At 42.0% G+C, this 18,661-nt stretch overlaps 1 protein-coding gene across 2 annotated transcripts in view; it reads left to right on the top strand.

Annotated features, from left to right (window-relative positions):
- BMPER (BMP binding endothelial regulator) overlaps nt 1-18,661 on the top strand; it is a 231,678-nt gene that overhangs the window by 146,049 nt on the left and 66,968 nt on the right. For both annotated transcript variants that reach the window (XM_040964857.1, XM_040964855.1), the window contains one exon: nt 14,031-14,360. In XM_040964857.1, coding sequence (XP_040820791.1) covers nt 14,031-14,360 — 330 coding nt within the window. The remainder of the gene's footprint in view (nt 1-14,030; nt 14,361-18,661) is intronic.

Raw genomic sequence — 18,661 nt, 5'->3', positions numbered from 1 at the left:
TTATGAAGTAACTCAAAGGAGGCCAGCGAAGTAGGACTTAGTGGCATCCAGGAATAACGCAGGAAGAGGAATTAGCTCTGATTAAAATGCCAGTTGAGTCAAGGCATGTGTATAAACCATTACATTTAATGACCCTCCCAGAGACCCTCAGAGGAAACCGTGTTTATGGGTGACTCCGAGGTTGCCTTCAGCTCTGTTCCTTTCTGGATGAGCGGAGTTGGGACTATACTGATGGAGTTTTCTTCTGTGTCCATGCCAGTGGAGATGATTGCATTTCTCCATGAAGTGTCTCCCAATGGAAGCAGAAGCAATTCTCATAAGGACTTCCAATGGCTCCCAGTTAACCCAGTTTGCATTAGCTCTAGCACCTATCACAGTGTCAGGTAGGATCTCCACTTACCAGCTTCTTAAAAACATGTGGTGGACTATTGCAGAAACAGCCCGATTCCTGACTTCTTTGACTTTGTGTCACTGGAATCAAGACATAATCGATTGAGAGACAGAAACCCCTATTTCCATATCCAGAACAGGAAGGGGAAAAATGAGAAGGAAAAGAATAGAAAGATGAAGAAGCAGCTTTGAACTGACTGCATTAAGTAATGTGTTGTCTTGAACATGTGCACAAGCCCATGACTTCTATTCCAGAGCAAGGTAATTGGCAGGCAAGCAGCCACCCAGCTGGAAGGGCACCCAGGGGCCATGGACTCTGCACCTGCATGGAGCAGGTCAGAGCTGGAAGAACCCAGGCATGTGGTTCTCCATCCAAATCTAAATTATATCATCGGATGGCTGTTTCTCAATTTCCTTTGGTGTTCTTTCCATCTGTTTACTCTCTCTTGCTCTCCAGCAGTTCTTCCATCACTATTTGGCGAGGCTCATTTGTTCAGATCGAGTTAGGAGATGGGATGACTTCCAATGTTTTAAACAATGCCCAAATTCTCATAATACATGCAGGTAGGCTCCTTCTGATGTCCTTTAGCTGTGGCCTAAAGACCTCCTACTTTGAAATTCCTCTGTCATTATATCCAAAATCCAGCGCAAACCTTTTGGCTTATTTTTTCCTACTTGGCCAGTAAGGAGAACTCTTCCGATGAATGAGTTTCTAAATTGGAGGAACCGAGGTCAAAGCCACAAACTAAGACTGAGGTTTTCTACAAATAAAAATGGTTGACTTATACTTTATGAAAGCACAATTTCTTTGTGTGCCTTTCTCTCCTTCAGGTGCACACACCATCAGGTTCCTAACACCATTAGCGTTCCTAAGAGTTGGCCAGCAATTCTCAGCTGTGAGGGCAGGGGCTGTCTTGTACAGTGCAGGGTTGTGCTGCGTCTGAGTCTCTGTCCAGGAAAAGTCAGCACCATTCTCCTCAAAGTTCTGACAACCAAAAATGTCCTCAGACATTGGTAGATGTTCTCTGGTGGGCAAAATTGGCCAGTTGGCAATTTTGGTCAGGAATTCTAGGCATGCCAGCCCAGGAAAACAGCCTAAGGGAATGCAGAAATAAATGTCCCCAGTACTACTAGTAGTAACTGGTCCATCAAAATCTGGGGATAGAATCCTCTTAAAATCTGACCCAAAGAAAGTATGAAAAGTATTTCTGTCTTTTAATAACTTGGGACATTCTTTCTTCATTTCCAAGAGAAAAGAATTAAGTTTGGTTTGAATGATTTATTTAAAATAAAATGTTTGAAGTGAGCTAAACAAACTTCATAAAGCTTGTGTGCAGGCACTGTTCTTTGCCAAGGTATGAGACTGTAGCCTCCAGTGAGCCTCGCTTTTCTGGGCTAGGTGCTAAGAAGGCCACTTGCTTGTATGTGTAGCAATTAGTTGATGTGAAATGTTACTTCACTGTGTGCTGGCAAAGTGTAGGTGGAACCTTGACCTAATCATGCAACAGAGACCTCAATCAGATAAATTCTTGGCTGGCAGAATGTCTATTTTCAGACCTGGAAATAGTACTTAGTGTTGAAGTTTTATTTGGTAAGACAGGGGGGAATGTGGGGTGTATGGGCCATGAGGAGAGAGAGAGGAAAAAGGGAGGGAGAGACAGGACACATCACACACACACACACACACACACACACACACACACACACACACACACACACACACACACAAGATTGAGAGATTGATTATATGAGGGAATTTGATCCTCAAATCCAGAGGCAGCGAAACAACCAAATATGAATGCTTGGCCCCAATTTATTAAGCTATACCTGTGGTTACATCAGAGCTAACCATCAGAACGCCAATCCCAAGACCAAAGTTCACAGTGATGTAATAAAGAGGTGGGAAGGGTCCACTAAGCGTGAAGGTGTTTCTAAAGGAGTAACCACCTCGGTTGTCCCACCAGCTATCAGCAACGCAGGGTGCTGGGAGGCCCGTGGTTGCCAGGTGATTGCATCTCACTCCACAGGATTAGTTTCCAGCTGCGCACAGTGCTGAGAATCCTGCTCTTTGAGAACCTCTCTCCCCAATCCTGGCCCTGTTATGAGCACCCAAACGGAAGGTGGGATTTGCTCAGCTGGTTTCAGCACTTTTACTAACACTCTCCATGATGCCTGCAGGTATCTCAGATTAAGCAATGTAGCTGTACTGGGGAGGAGGGGGGAGGATAGAAAAACAATTTCACTTACTCCCTTGGAAAAAGGGTAATGAAATAGTGACCGTGGGGCCTATTTTATGAGAAATCTCCTCTGACATAGGTTCCACAAATTAGTAATTCCTTGTTTGAGCAAGGTTTTTGGCCTCTGAGAATGTAAGCAACTCCAGGTCCCTTAACCCCAAGAGTCTATCCTTAACTCAGGAAAGCAAGGAAATCTGAGACCAGAGCTCAAGATGCTTGTGGAGTAAGAATGTGCGGTGTTGACCTCAGCTCCGCCAAAGAGGTGCTAAGCTAAGTGGCCACTGAAGTTTCTGGAGTTGGGCTTGCTGTGCATGCTGGTGTTCCCGAGGTTTGGCAGTGTGCAGCCGTGGCAGGAAAACCTAACTGTGCCACACGCGTGGTCAGGAGTTGACTCCCTCCCCCTCAAGGCAGTGTCAGAGGAATATGAGGAAATCCATTTGCTTTCTGTTTCATATGCTGCTCTATGTTAAGAGAGGCTGATATTTTACATTTTCTGAGTGCTCACTGATGCATAATTGAAGGAGCAGAATGAATTTCTTGGGCTCAGCCTTCTTCTACCACCTGTTGTCAGTTCCCACAGGTTGTTAGTGCTCAATAAGTTGTGCCTGAGATATACTCAGTAAGTTAGAATTTGATCAGTTACCAATTATCATCCATCCCTTTTATCATCATCATCATCACCACCACCATTGCAAGAGGACAATAACCAGTAATAGTAACAGTGGTAGCAGCAACTAATGTTTAGCATTTGCTGCATGTCCTGACACACAGGGATCATTCCATTCGATCCTGTGTGATTCTCATAGCCTCATGGCCAACTGATATCAGGAACTCCATTTCACAGCCGAGCATGGCGATGCTCAGAGGTTTAAAAAGTATGCTCCAGGTGAGAGGTGCAGCCTAATCCCCCAACCTCTCCACCCCCAGAATCATTTCTCTGGGCTTCCATGCTGCTGTGTACGGTGTGAGAACCAGTTGCAGTTGTAGGGAAGAGGCAGTCTGTAGGGCTTTGCAATGTGGAAGAGTAGGAGATTGGACAAGCTCATCAAGAGGAATTTCCCAAGTCAAACAGTATTTCCTCCTGAGACTCAAACATTCAGATTTTCTTTTTCTGTGCCTCTCCACCACCCCTTCTACTTAGGTCAGAGAAGGGAGAGTTGGTCCACGGTGAGCTCACCGATGGTTCAAATTGGCTTCATTTTCCATGTGACTCATTTTTCTAGATTTTTTTTTCCCTTTCTGGCAACTCAGGTTGAGGTATTTCCTGGGGCAAGTGAAAAAGTATTCTATTTTCTTAACTTACAAAAAATTCAAAGTACAAAATTTTAAGCTCAAAAAGAACACTTAGTATTATTTCCACTAATCAGCGTATTAGCCTTACGGGATTGTGCCTGCACAAGTGAATGAATGTCTACTCTGAGGGGAGCCCTGCCACTTCACAGATGAGCAAGCAGAGGCTAGAGTAGTACTAACAGCAAGAACTGGGGTGAACCTACATTTCAAAAAACCTCCTAAGCTTGCATTCAGCCTCTTCTTCTCCCTTCATTTTTGGTCTGGAGAGCTAGTTTTAGTATAGATGGGCTAATATTAAATCATTCAATTGAAGGTTGCTTTTTTTGCTAATTTTGAAAGAATATCTTGTGTATATAAAGAGATAGTTATATTCCTTATTAAACATCTGATACCTTTTCCTTTTTTTTTTTGTTTTAAACACAAAGCTGCCATCTTGAATCTCAGCAAAGAAACAAGTACCCAATTTTAGACTAAGGTCCTTAGACCAAAAATTGCCTTCAGTGATGACAAACCTAGATGACAAACACTACTGACCCTAAACCGTGAAGCTGAAAACTACACCGTGGAAGATCTTATGTAGTAAATTGCACATCACTATATACACAGCACAGACAAATTTATTCCTCTGTGGAGGTCACATCTCCTGTGAGCAAAATAAGAACAAAAACTGTTACATCTGCGGCCACGACAATCGCGCCTAATACTAGTAGTGATCTGTTGAATGTTAGTCCGCGTCAGGCATTGTGATAAATGCTGTCCAAGTTTTCTGTCATTTAGTTCTCACGGTAATTCGATGAAGTAGAAACTGTTATCATCTTCAATTTTGCAAACAGGAGATTAGAAGATCAGAGAAGTTAAATAGTATGGAGCTGGTTTTAGTATAGATGGGCTACTATTAAATCATTCAGTTGGCAGTTAGCCAATACCTTGATTTCTGAGACCAAAAACCCAAATTTCTGTGTGATGGTCTTTGTTCTTGTGCTTGCTTTGACAGTCCATATACTAAAAAATTGGAATGGTATACTGCTCTTTGTTCTCTGTTGACTATATTTTTATTCATTTTGGAGGTTTGCTTTCAAATAGACATAAAGTTTGCCAACTTCTTCCTTTTCATGTATGGCTGTGGGCTTCTGTTAGAAAGTAGTTGTTTGGGACTCACCTTGGAAACTTACCTGCATACACGTGGTCACATTAACTTCCTGGTCTCTTGTGTCATAGTACTATATTCTGTTTCCCTTTGATGTGGAATTAATAGTAATGAGGGTTTCCTCTCTGTCTCTTTATCACGATTCCTTTTTTGATGAGTGCTGTGCGCCTCGAATCATTATCCCAAACTTCTGCAGCTTGCTTAGACCTCTTCAGCACACATGTATCTATTCTTTCGCTTTTTTTTTTTTTCCCTTTTGGCTTTTTGGTCTTGCAACCTTACTGCTTCACCTCTATGGAGCGCCTTCTGTAGTTACTTTGTCATTATAGTTTCAGATTTGTTGGAACTCTGAAACCCTTACCATATCATTCCTTGACAAGATGCTGGGTCAAGGAATGTTAATATGATGGGTTCCAGCTTCCGGTCTTTTTGTACAGCTGACTCTTCTTGAATTGTAATAACAATTGCTACCTTGGACTCACCAAGTGATCTGAGTTGGGAGTTGGATGGAGGGGTTAATGGATGTTTCCAAATGCTATTTGTTGACTGAATTCTGGCACTCCCATTACCCCAGCTGCACAGGTTGCAAGCCTCAATGTGATTTCTCATTCTTTTGGCATTTCTCTCCCATGTTGCTAATCAGTCATCAAGTCTGGTTGGTTGTCTCTTCATGTTGTTTTTCTAATAAACAATTTCCTTCCCATTCCCACGGCAGCCATGTCCTCATCTTGTTGCCTCTCAGTAACCCCTGTCTTTCCTCCATCAGTCCTTTTGTCATGGTTAGAACCCACGCTTGGCATGCGCCAGGACCTTCATCGGCTTCCTTCGTTGGGCTTTCACAGGGTTTCCCAAAGTTTGTTTTATAGGACAGTAGAGCAGAGGCACAATAATACATAATATTTTCAAAACAAAGTTCCATGATTAAATAGATTAGGGGACTGCCAGGTCAAGTAAACTTAAATCTGTTTTCTTGAGGAGAATTCTCAGAGCCTTTATTTTCCAGTGCCCTCAGTAAACTTTCAGGGTGGTGATGGAGTATAGAACACCTCCCAAACTAATTTGAGTTGTGGAGCTTTTACAATTTTTACTTACTTTGGCAGAGCCAAAGGAGGATTGATGTTTCATAGGAAACACGCTTAGAAATGTTGGTTCTTTGGAATACATTTAAACTTCTCAGGCTGGCAATAAATCTCAGGGCAATTTATTTAGACAACGTGGGTGCCTCACATCTCTTGAAGCAACTTCCTGCTCTGGTCATACCAGTCTCCAGCTTTGCTTATACAAGCTGCCTCTTTTTTCCCTCTATTTGTGTCTCTGTTAACATTTTTCATCTGATCTACAAAGTTTATCCATTCTGGCAGTGAATCTAAATTCTATATATCTTTTATAAACCAAGTCAATTCACGTCATCTTTTTAGCAGTCTATTCCATATCTGCCATAGTCTTATTCAGCCTTACCTCAACCAGTGGTGGACATTTATTTACTAAATTTCTACAGCATTTAAAATAATGAAATAGATAATGAGCATCTGTTATATCCTTGGTCCCTTTTTGGTACTATTTTTCATCTTTATGAGCATCCTACAAGACAGCTGCTCCTATACCGATTCATGTAAGCAGATTGTAAGGGATTTTAAGTCACCAAAGTGGTAAGATCAAGATTCAGACACAAGACTCTCTTCAGAGTAATGCATTCAATGTTTGCGGAACACTTAGATAGCTTTAAAGTCAGCAGCAGCTTAACTTGAGGATGTGAAATCCATGTCTTGAGCCAAATACACATCTCTGCCATGTAGTTTATGGAGAGGAGACTTATAGACTGTTGAGATACAGTGAGGATGAGAGGAGATATTGCAAAGATGGAAAGCCTCTGGCATGGCACCCAGCATACACTAGCTACTATATGATAATCTATTTGGCTGATGCTGAGTTTCGCATGGCTGAGACAACCAACTACCAGAAGCATAGTGGCTTAGACGAACACACCGTGGAGGTCCAAAGTCTGTAGCAGGTTCTCGGAGAGCTAACATCAAGGTGCTGGTAGGCTTGTCTTCCTCTGAGGAGAGAATCGCCACCTCTTTGGGCTTCTAGAGTCTGCCCACATTCCTTAACTCCCTTTCCTTTCCTTTTTCTGTCTCCCAATTCAGCAATGGCAGACTGAGCACATTGCCTTCCTGCTTTCCTCTGTTCCTCACAAGGACTCTTGGGGATACGCTCGTCCCTCTCAAATTGTCCAGGATAAGCTCTGCACCTCAAGGCCAGCTGACGAGCAAATCTTAATTCTCTCTTGCTATGTGAATATAATATTGACAGTTTTGGGGTATTTGGACAGAGATATCTTTGGGAGACCATGATTCTGTCATCCATGCTTGATCATATTGTGATATTAAAAATATGGGTTTTTTTCCCCCATGTGGTTCTGATAGTGACACAGCTTTCTGACTCTGACAGTAGCTTTCATAGGGTAGGTGAATGGGTCTCCTCCTGCCACCCTCCTGCTGCTACCTGCTGCTAGACCAACTGGGAGTCTAAGGTCACAGGTTGGAATCTCTCAGCAAGCTCCCTTCGTACTAGACAACTGCAATGTTCCTGACATTTCAGGTGTTTTCCTTGTCTAGATGGTTCTCCATTTCCCCCATTATTAAGCATCTATAGATTCAGTTAACTGCAAATCAAAAATGCTTTAGGGGCTGGCGTTGTGATATAGCAGTTAAGCTGTGGCTTCAGATGCCAGCATCCAGTAACACAGTGTTTGCTCCAGTTCTGGCTATTCTGCAGTTGGTCTAGCTTCCTGCTAATTCACCTGGACAGGCAGTGGATGATGGCTCAACTGCTGGATCCCTGTCATACCTGTGGAAAAGCAAAATGGAATTCCTGGCTCCTGGCTTCAGCCTGACCCATGAAGGGAGTGAACAGTGAATGGAAGATATTCATATGTTCTCTTTTTGTCTGTCTCTCCCTATCTCTGTCTGCCATTCAGATAAATTAAAAAATCATGAATCAACGTTTGAAAAAATTCCTTTCCACTGCACTCTAAACAAGAGTATCGTAGCTAGATTATAAAAAATTATGTTGTATTAGGTATGATATGTAAGTAAAAGAGGATTTAAAATATAAGGGAGATGTACAGACTCAATGCAAAGATTGCATCAGCTTAAATAAGGGACTTAGATTTTGCAAATTTTGGAGTCAGGGTGGGGGGTTGGTTTAGAAACAATCCCCCACATATACTTAAGGATTACTGTCATACATTTATTCTGAGAGCATCTGTTAATTGTTCAATTAATTAACCATGAATATTCTGTTGGTTATCTGGTGGTCATTTTGTGTTCTCTCATCAAGTTATATTTCTTTGAAAGAGATTTATATATTCAGTTGAAGGGAGAGAGAAAGAGGTTTGTTCACTGCCTGAAAGATCATAGCAGCCATAGTTGGCCAACCTGAAGCCAGAAGCTGGGAACCAGGTTTCCATCTGGGTGTCTCAGAAGAATGCCAGGAACTCGAGTACTTCAGGCACCATTCCTTTGCTTTGTAGCCATATTACCAGGGGTATGGTTGGGAATCAGAATTGCTGTGACTCAAACCAGAAACTCTGATATGAGGCATGGAAGTCTCAGACAGTGACTTAGCGTGCTGCACCACAACTCTGACCCTTCCATCCAAATTGTATTCCTAACCCGTTCATCCAACAGCTATTTACCCATGTTTGATGTGTATTTCATCAGATATTGTTGTAAGCATTGCAGATGATATCATGTATTACAGGTATATTTAGGTCCTCCTCTATACAAGGAAGTGTGCCAGTGTGAGAGGTATATGCAGAATTCACTTGTTTTAGGACCTTTTAGAGGTGCTAAAGGTACATCCTAACTACACATTAATATAGAATATTATTTATTGTAATTAGATCATAGGTTTGGGATATAGGTCTTTTTGGCTTCCAAGTGGAAAACCCACTTGGACAAGTCACTATTGTGACTATGGGATCTAGTATTTGAAATTGAGCCTGTGGTCAGTTTTGCTTTTGGAGCTTAGAAGAAAGCAATGGCTTTGACTGAGGCCTGAGGAATACTGCGGTGGGGAGCTGGCACTGGAACCAGAAGCTGTGAGCCATGGATGGCAAAGTGTTGGGCAAGCCCCAGTTACTGTGCTAACCATTACCATCTCCCCTTAAACACAGCAGCAGTAGATGATCTTGATCGAAGAAGTCAAATGTTTGAAGTCTTTGTGGCATTCCTGTGGCACTGTGTTGCTATTTGGTGGGAGTATCTGTCAGCCTTCAGGCACCTTGTGGGAGGGCAGCTGTGAGTGGCTGCTCTGGGCAAGGCTAAGACTGGCAAGGAGAAACAAGGGTCCTTTTGGATTAGACCACATCCCTCCGCTTCAGGATAATCCCACCAGTCTTCATCTGAAGCTTCAACAAACAGAAGGACTCATGTCATGGATAGTGTTTCTAACCCTAGCACTTCCTGATTCTTGACCCAAAGTTGGCATTGTCATGATGCTTGCCTCTCTGGGAATCCCAAGAACACCTGCTCCACAGTGACTCTGTAGTGTCTTAAAGCTGTGTCCGAGGAGTTTGTGGGATTATAAAGTGTGTTTTCTACTTCACAAGCTTACTCATGGTTTGAACCCTACTCTGGAAATAATAGTCATCCAAGGGATAGTGGGGTATGATGAGTTGGAGAAACTCCTCTTTGCAGAAGCATTAAACTGAGGATCAAGGTTCCTTTCTGTAGTTTTAAAGTACAGTGTAATTGAATTATTGCGGAAAAATCATTGGACATGTGAAGTAAAAAAGTAGGAAATGAAATTTCATGTACAAGATTACTTTATGTTAAAATAAGTACTCATACTCAGAATTCTAAACAGTGGCTATTTTTTGCTGTCAGAGCCACAGTTGATACTGAAAAAATATTAGGAATATTTATTAACTCACAAGAGCTCTTCATTTCACTGATTCACTCTCAAGTACACACAAAGGGGGGACTGAACCCACGATCAAAGCGAGGTCTGCCATGTGGATGAAAACAACTCAACTGTTTGAGCTATCATCGCTATGTCCCAGGGTCTGCATTAGCAAGAAGCCAGAGGCATGATCTAGAACCAGGCATCCAACTCAGAAATTCTGACATCAGCTGTAGATGTCCCAACCAGTAGCACCCCCACCAGTTCAAATGCTCACCTTAACAGTTAGAAATTCCTGAAGGAAGGAATTATGGGAGGAGGGGGTTAGAAGCCTACCCAGTTTCTCTTGTTTTCTTAATAATCTGAAATTGTATAGTTTTCCCTTAATTTTGCTTGACAGATGTTTTGTAAATAACTGCTGCTCTCAAAAGAAAAAAAGAACATTTAGTTAGAATAAGTATATCCATGGCAGAAATAAATGTACCCAACACGGTAAGGAGCAAAATCTTGGAACCCTGTTTGTGGAGGCCGGATACCTCCCTTAATTCTTACAGCAAAATTATTAAAAGATGTGACATTACAGAGACATGTCTTAATTCAGGATATTCTGTAACTGGTTAAAGCAAATATTCTAAATCCAAAAGAATATATGTCATTTTAAGGAATGGAGTATGAATAGTAATGTAAATATACAAAAGCAAGAGGAAAAGAAAGGCCACATATAATCCCATTGCCTAGAAGCTAAAACACCTCTCACTCTTCATATTTGGCTTTACATATTTGTGATCTTATTTTGGTCCTGCACCTGTACATTTGTATACATATGTTGAAATGAAACAAAACAAAAATCATATCTCATGATTTTATTTCAGGACTGTTAACAAAATGTACCCAGTGATAAGATGGCAGTTTTGTCTGCATCCCCTGAATTAGGCACATGAAAACAGGGCTGGATTTAGGATGCTGTGGTTAAGTAGTCCCTCCCACCCCCTCTCCCAGCTCCAGCCAGGGCATCCAGCCATCCAGGCCAGTGTAACTGGACATCTGGTCAGCTTGGAAGGCAGCTCGTTTCACCAGGTTTGCTGGCAAAATACTATCTGAGGATACAGTGTTCATTTTCATTCCCTAAGGATTCTCCAGGCGTTTTCGTTCTCAATTAGGCAGATTTTTGTAACGTTGACATTCTAAATTTCCAGATACTGTCCAGCGCACGTGTTCTCTGCTGCTGCAAGCTCTGGCATAGGGACCTCAAGGTTCCAGGGAAAAGGGCCAATGTCTCAAAATTATTTTAACTTGTAATATGAATGTCTTCCCAAATGCAGCACATAATTTTCAGGGAACTTCAGAGTCGTGAAATTTTGTTGGCCCCATCTAGATTGCTGTCACACAGAAAAATCATCCTGATTTCCAACCCTTCTCTTCCACAAGTCAGGGCCTCTTGAAAAATATCTTTCCTGACAGCCCAGTTCACACATGATTTCCACTGCCCAAGATCTCCCCAGACATCCCCCATTGCTTTCTGCTAAGCTAGGAGCGAGCCGAGGCTTCCCCAGGGCAACTCCAGGCCATCGATTTCCCTGTTGCTTCGCTGAGGATTTGATTTATCGCATAATGGGCCATATCTACAAGCATCCATGTTTTGATTCTTACAAAGCAAAACAAAAACAGAAAAGCATTAGGAAGGAATGAAAAATGTGACACACAAAATTCTGCCACCAAGAAATAACCGCTGTTGACAATGTTGTGGTCTTTGTGTGTGTGTGTGTGTATCTGATTATTTTGGCATAGTTGATTATCCTGTACCTAAAACTTGATCTCTTATTTTTATTTACTTAAAATGTTAGAAACATTTTCTGAGACACGAAAATTATTCATAAACTTTCTAAATCCCTAGATTAAATGCTTAGTAGTGTTTTTAATGTTAGGAAAACAAAACATGGTTTTCGCGAACCATGATCAGTTAGCATATAGAAGCTTGTTAGGTAGGGTGTATAGTGAACTCTGTTGCTGTTACTTTAATGATTTTGCTGCACAGGAGAAGTGTGTTGTCCCAGGTTCAGAGAGAAGCTCACCACTGCAGCACTAGACAGCATTGGGTGTGGATTTCCCTGTGTCTGCTCATAGCTGGGAGAGGACTCCCTAGGGGTGTAATTTCAGCCTTTTAGGTAATGTCTTGGCCTTCCTAATGTGAGGTCTATCTGTTATAAGTGCAAAAGCTCAGTGGCCTCGATTGAATCTGAACTTTCTTGAATAATAGGAAGAACTGAAAACTTGAACAGCCCTTCTCTTATGTGTGATGCATTTGGTGTTCAGGTTAATGTCTGGTCCTTTTGTGGCATACAGTAGGATGATGCTAAACTACACTGTTACTGATGCCACTTGTGATGTTCCAAAGGCAACATTTGCATGCCAGGGAGAGATTCTGGTTTTTTGTTTTTAAATCAGAGAAATGTGTGAAAAGATAATTTGAAAGTAATCACATGGAGAAAGGACTGTGAGATGCAAAATGGAGAGGTTAGATGGGGAGAGGTCAGCGAGGGAGGCACGGGGTTTACGGAGGTCGGGGATTGGGGTTGGAACAGTTGGGGTCACAAGAAAAGATGATCGAGGAAAGACTAGCAAAGGGACAAAGGTGAAGGACTCATTACGCTATCACTACCAACTGTCTCTTCTTTCCTCCTCTCCTGAGTGGTGCCATTTACAGAGCCTTCAGAGCATTTCATTGAAACTGTCAACATACCAGAGGTTATACCTTTATTTCTTGTCTTTATCAAATATTGACAAGGAAAAGTGACTTAGGATTTATCACATTCCAAACATATGTGATTTTTATGGAGTCAGATGAAGTTGCCATATGAAATGATAAAGTATATCGTAACCCAGGAGGACATTACTCTCCAAACACTTTGGAAATGAAAAGCAAATGTTTGCATTGGACCCCGCTGGTCCTATCCGGTCAGTTTGAACATCCTTCCTCAGGCTCAAGTTCATCATTCCCTTAGATATATTCACAGCAGTTACTTACGTGGCTTTCTTGACCTGGCCTTTTTATTGTGGTTATTATTCTTAACCTGGCCATTATTCTTTGTTGACTTAAAATTGCTTTTTATTATAGTTCTTTCATCATTTGGTCTAGTTTCTCCAAATGAAATCCTTATTTCCTAGTTGCTCGTGCCTGCTTGAAAAGAGATAAAATATCCTTACATAGAGAACTAAGCCAATGCTAAACTTGCTTTTTCAAAAAAGCAACACTATTTAATTTTTGGTCCAAATCTTTGAGATAACCCAGAGTATAAAACTTTCCCTTGATCTAACTGTTTGAATTAATGCTGTTTTAGGGTGATGAATTCATTGGAATTTCTGAGATGTAATAAGTGAAGAATTTCATCATTTTTAAACATCCAGCTTTTGACTTTGGTGCTTATGTCAAAATATAGGAAACTCAAATTTCTAGAAAACATGTAAAGGCTCTCTGTAAATATTATCTTTATCAGTAGTTTGTTTCCCGACACTGTGAAACATGTGTCTGTTGGGCAATTTCATTTATTAGTCCTTGGTAAATATATGAGTGTTGAGTATCATATCTGAGTGTTGAAATCATAGTTTTCTTTAAGGTCATGAGTAATCATTTGGAGTATTATTCTTCTAAATGTTTTTGAAGCCATGATAGCCAGTGTTTTGTCATTTACACTTTGTTCATATTTTTGTGGGTTGCAAAGTTAATTGAGTTCTGGGTTACTTTAGTTCTTCATCCCTTTCATTAGGAACATAGAAGCCAACAAAGGCTCCAGAACAGAGATGCTTTAAGCAGCCACGGGTTTTTTAAAAATAAGTTTTATGTATTTAAAAAGAAAAAAAAAACCACCAGAAGTGTAATCTGAGTGTTCTAGAAGGTTTGGCCCAAACTCATAAATAAGAGTTGAGTTCCCATAGTACATATTTGCTGAGCCCTTCCCTTCCCCAGCAGGTGGCCCTGTAGGTTTATGGCAGGGACCCTTGTTGTCTCTCTGCGTCCTCAGTTTGTGACCCTGCTTTTGTCTCTCACTCATCCGCAGAGCCCGGCGTCTGCACGGTATTCGGAGATCCCCACTACAACACTTTTGACGGACGGACATTTAACTTTCAGGGGACATGTCAGTATGTTTTGACGAAAGACTGCTCCTCCCCTGCCTCACCCTTCCAGGTGCTGGTGAAGAACGATGCCCGGCGGACCCGCTCCTTCTCATGGACCAAGTCAGTGGAGCTGGTGCTGGGTGACAGCACCCTGAGCCTGCAGCAGCACCTCACCGTGCGCTGGAACGGCTCGCGCGTTGCACTGCCTTGCCGTGCGCCACACTTCCACGTGGATCTGGATGGCTACCTCCTGAAAGTGACCACCCAAGCAGGTGGGGCTTGCGTGGCCTCCTACTGACTTCCATGCTCAGCAAGTGCTAGGAAATGAGTTCCTCAACAAAGTGTCCCAGCTGCAGGCTTTATCGACTTTCCACTCCCAGGGGGAAAGATATCACAAAGATGTCACAATATAGCTGGGGATCTGATGTGCCACCTAGAGTTTTGCACTTGGGTATCAGTCACACTGGCAATCTTCCCACACTGGGACCTTTTCAGTCTTCTAAGTATAGCAGTGGAGTTACACTTCAGAGCTCTAGAGTCTCTTTCAAGTTTGGCTGCTATTTTAGGTTGTTGGTGTCTAATAGGTTGGAATTGGTGGGGTCTTTTCCAAGTTAGCTGCTTTAGGTGTGCTTTCAAATTCAAGAGAAAGAATAGTCCTTTGTTAGTGTTTGAGAGGGCAAATGCATCCATAAAAGGAAATAGCTTAGTGTCAGGTTTACTCAACTAGAGGATTTTTTTTTTTTTTATTGGAAAGTCAGATATATTGAGAGGAGGAGAGACAGAGAGGAAGATCTTCCATCTGTTGATTCACTACCCAAGCAGCCACAATGGCCAGAGCTGAGCTGATTTGAAGCCAGGAACCTGGAGCATCTTCTGGGTCTTCCACACAGGTGCAGCATCCCAAGGCTTTGGGCTGTTCTGGAGTGCTTTCCCAGGCCACAAGCAGGGAGCTGAATGGGAAGTGGGGCCACCAGGATTAGAAAGAATGCCCATATGGGATCCTGGCACATGCAAGGTGAGGACTTTAGCCACTAGGCTACAGTGTCGGGTCCAGGATTGTTTTTGAATACCAACCTAGAGGATGTGAATTCAGCTCATTTGCACATTATATCTCATGTTCTTTTTCATGCACCTCTGGTTAATACATATTGTATGCCACTCGGACATCTCCCAATTATATTTATTTTTTCAAATATGTTACTTTTTGGAAATCAGTATATTTTTTGCTTTTCCACTGGGAATTGAACAGTATAAAAGCATTAATTGAATTGTACCGTATTTAGATAATATGCATCCCAAAGGAAACATCTGAGGTAACAAGCACTTTTGAGGGTCTACAGAGTAAGATTTTTTTTTCCTGTATCTTTAGAACCCTGGAAATTGTTTCAGTGCAAGCAAAAATCTATATTGACAAGTTGATTTGGGTGATAGCTTAGCTAAACAAAAGCAAGAAGCCAAGGAGAGGCCCAGAGAGCTTTAACTTAGAGAGCATAACATGGATTCCATGAAATAATGTGAAGTGTTAACATATTGGAACATTCCAGAAAGAGGGAAGCATTCTCATTCTGAACAGACATGAAGAGCTCTGCTCACTCAACTAGAGATTGATTCACTCAGAAAATTCAGATACCTGTACCAAAAGACATGCCACTCTGCAGATGCAGGCCCCAGCTCATTCCTGAAAAGGAGGCCACATTTTTTTTTGGCTTCCCATAAAATATGCACAAAATGACCCTTTATCACACAGCACTAGTTAGAAGCACCTTGCCAGTCTGCCAGCCATCTCAACACAGTAGTGTTTGCTGATGTGTAAAGTGTTAGCAACAATCCACTTCTCAAAGGAATCCTGGGTACTAACAGCCTCGTAGGTCCATTTACAATGGCAAAATCATATGGAGTAAGTGTACTCTTTATAAGGATTCTACATCATAAAACTGAGCAGAAAGAACGAGGCTGCTAAGGAAATAATAATAGATCCCAAACGCCATAATAAGATGAGTGAATTTGATTCTGCTAGGCCTTGAGCTTCGATTTTGCAGGTTCTTTCATTTCTCTGTCTCTTTTCACTGTGCAAGTCATTTTTATGGCTCCCTTCAACGCAGCTGAGCAATTTTCTGCAGCACTGGAATCACACCAGCCACTACTTCTGAGAGACGAGCCATTTTCCTCTGGGCACTAAACTTACTTTGTGCTTATCCTTTGAATGAAACAAGTCCATTTTCAGACAGAAGTGTTCTCCACCCTGGTCCAGCCATCTCAATTTGAAGTATCCCTTAGGGATGTTTTCTTTTTATCACCTATTGATTGTCTATTTAAGATTTCACAGTATTTCCTTAGAGTGTGCTTCTTCTGTAAGAGTTATTTATTTATTTTATTTTCAAGGCTTGTTTGATCAAAGGGTCCTTTCTTCCAAATAGTAGCTTAAATCAAACCTGCAGCTGGGAGCTGGGGAGGCATGGCTCTTTGCCTCTGTGGTTTATGGATTCAGTACTTTGTGAGGAAATCATATGGCTGAGTAGCACAGGTAGCTGTGCTGTGTGGGTAGAATCAGGCTATTGCTGCTAACCTAGTAACAATAGCCCTAGAACAAGGCTCTCTCATGCACGCGCACACACACACACACACACACACACACACACACACACACACACAGATTCTTGGCACTTAGCAGATGCCATTTGTTTCCTTCGTCAGTTCTACCTGAGAGAGTGACATCAGACCCAGCTGAGAGTACTCGCATATGGAGAGCATGGCTTTGGACTTTGGTACAGACCCTGCACTTGGTGAACCCAGAGAATCAATCCTATGTTGCTTCTGTTTTGTGTATAAAATCTGAACAGAAAAGACATCCACCTTTACACCTCCCTGTGATCTGTCTACAGATTTTCCATCTGTCTCCCCTTTAAAGGACAGCAACTTTAACAGCCATAAAAACCAGAAAGGAAAGTGAAGGGATGCAAACAGCATCCACAAAACAGAGGAACAGCTACACAAGCAAGGACCACAGCCTCGTGACTGATCCGGAGCCAGGTCAACACGTTAGAAGAGTGAGGCATAAATTGGTAAACCATTCGCTAGTGAGAAGGGAAAATTGGAAGGCTCTTCGCAAAGTGGAAAGAATGCGAGTGCTGCTCGCATCCCAGATGGGACATGTGCTTCAGCTTTAGTCTCCCGACTCTGCCAGTTATTTCTACCCCACTTCCATGTAGAAAGTTGGGAAACTCATCCCAGCTGCAGAACGGACTCTCCCTGGGCCCTCAAACACTGCCACGATGTTTTCATCTCATACAACGTCTGTAAGAAATACAGGAAGAACAATTCCCACAAGTACAGATGATTAGTTTCTTTGCTTTTTCACTACTGGGAATCCATTTGACTCATGCACAGGGTGAAAACATCCAAGCAGGCATACACATCAATGACACGGTAATAGACACAGGCATCTGTGGCTGAGTACGTTGTCCTTTTACGTTAGGCATCCTTGTGCAGGTGTGTAGTATAGTGTAATAATCAGAAAGACAAAGAGGAAGAAGGTAGAGTGAATTGCAGATCGTTCTCTTGCTTCGGGGACTGTGTTTTATGAATGAGATGTCATGAGTTCTGAGAGAAGTTCCCTGAACATACAGCAGACCCACATCTTCTCAGGTATATGGAAACCATCCCCTTTCCTCACTGCCCCCTGTCCACTGCCAAGAAAGAACATGGTGGATAGGTTCCCTGTGACCCTAATTCCCACAGACTCAGTTGCCCAGAGTCTTGCATTTGTTATATCATTGTCGGTCGTGACAGTTGGAGCTCTTTGGGGTGTGAAGCCTCAGCCACTTCTGGCACTTGGAAGAAAGTATTTGCTGTCTAGGAAAGAAATTTGTAGTTTGGAAATTTTTGCAGCATGGAAGAATCTTTGGAATTCTGATCTAAGAGTTGGACTTTATATGGACTTGATTTTCTTCCCTCGTTTCGTTTCCCTTGCTGGGAAGCTGTCTGGTTACAGACTTGGGAGGTTGAGTCTTCCATACCTCTGAGTATGCATTACAAATCATGCTATCGTTTGCTTGTCTTCTTGCTAAATGGTTATTTTAGTGTCTCAACTAGCATGAAATTTGCAATTTCTTTGGCTTTATAGATTCCACGTATTAACGTTCCAAGGCTAATTCATCCACTTATGGAGGATCTAGTGCATGCCAGATAATGTGCTTTTTGTTACATACAAAGGAGGAGATGATAGTTGTGATTGTTGCATGTTGTTAGAGACCCACATAGGATGCTCGTTCGAGGTGGGACTGTTTTAGAGGTGTGTTCCATCTCTCATTACCTAGTCTTATCACTGTCTTCTCTTTATTAAATTATTCCCAAGAGAGATTCTTTCCTATATATATATAGCCTTTTCTTTTCTCTCCCCTTTCAGTGTCTTTTGGTTGCTTTTCTGAACCTAGCCTCTTTTCCCAACAAAGGAATCATCTCTCATTTGCCTTGAACCAAGAATGCTTCTGATCTTTTGGTTTATCACAAAGTGACTTCCTCGTGGACCTCTCTGTTGATTTCTTGAGAAGCCCAGTCTTAGATTATTGATTTA

This window comes from Ochotona curzoniae, unplaced genomic scaffold (assembly GCF_017591425.1).
Source record: "Ochotona curzoniae isolate NIBS_2020 unplaced genomic scaffold, NIBS_Ocur_1.0 scaffold_3835, whole genome shotgun sequence".
Classification (NCBI taxonomy): domain Eukaryota; kingdom Metazoa; phylum Chordata; class Mammalia; order Lagomorpha; family Ochotonidae; genus Ochotona; species Ochotona curzoniae.
The sequence above is the reverse complement of the archived record's forward strand: the minus strand, read 5'-3'. Positions and strand labels throughout refer to the sequence as shown.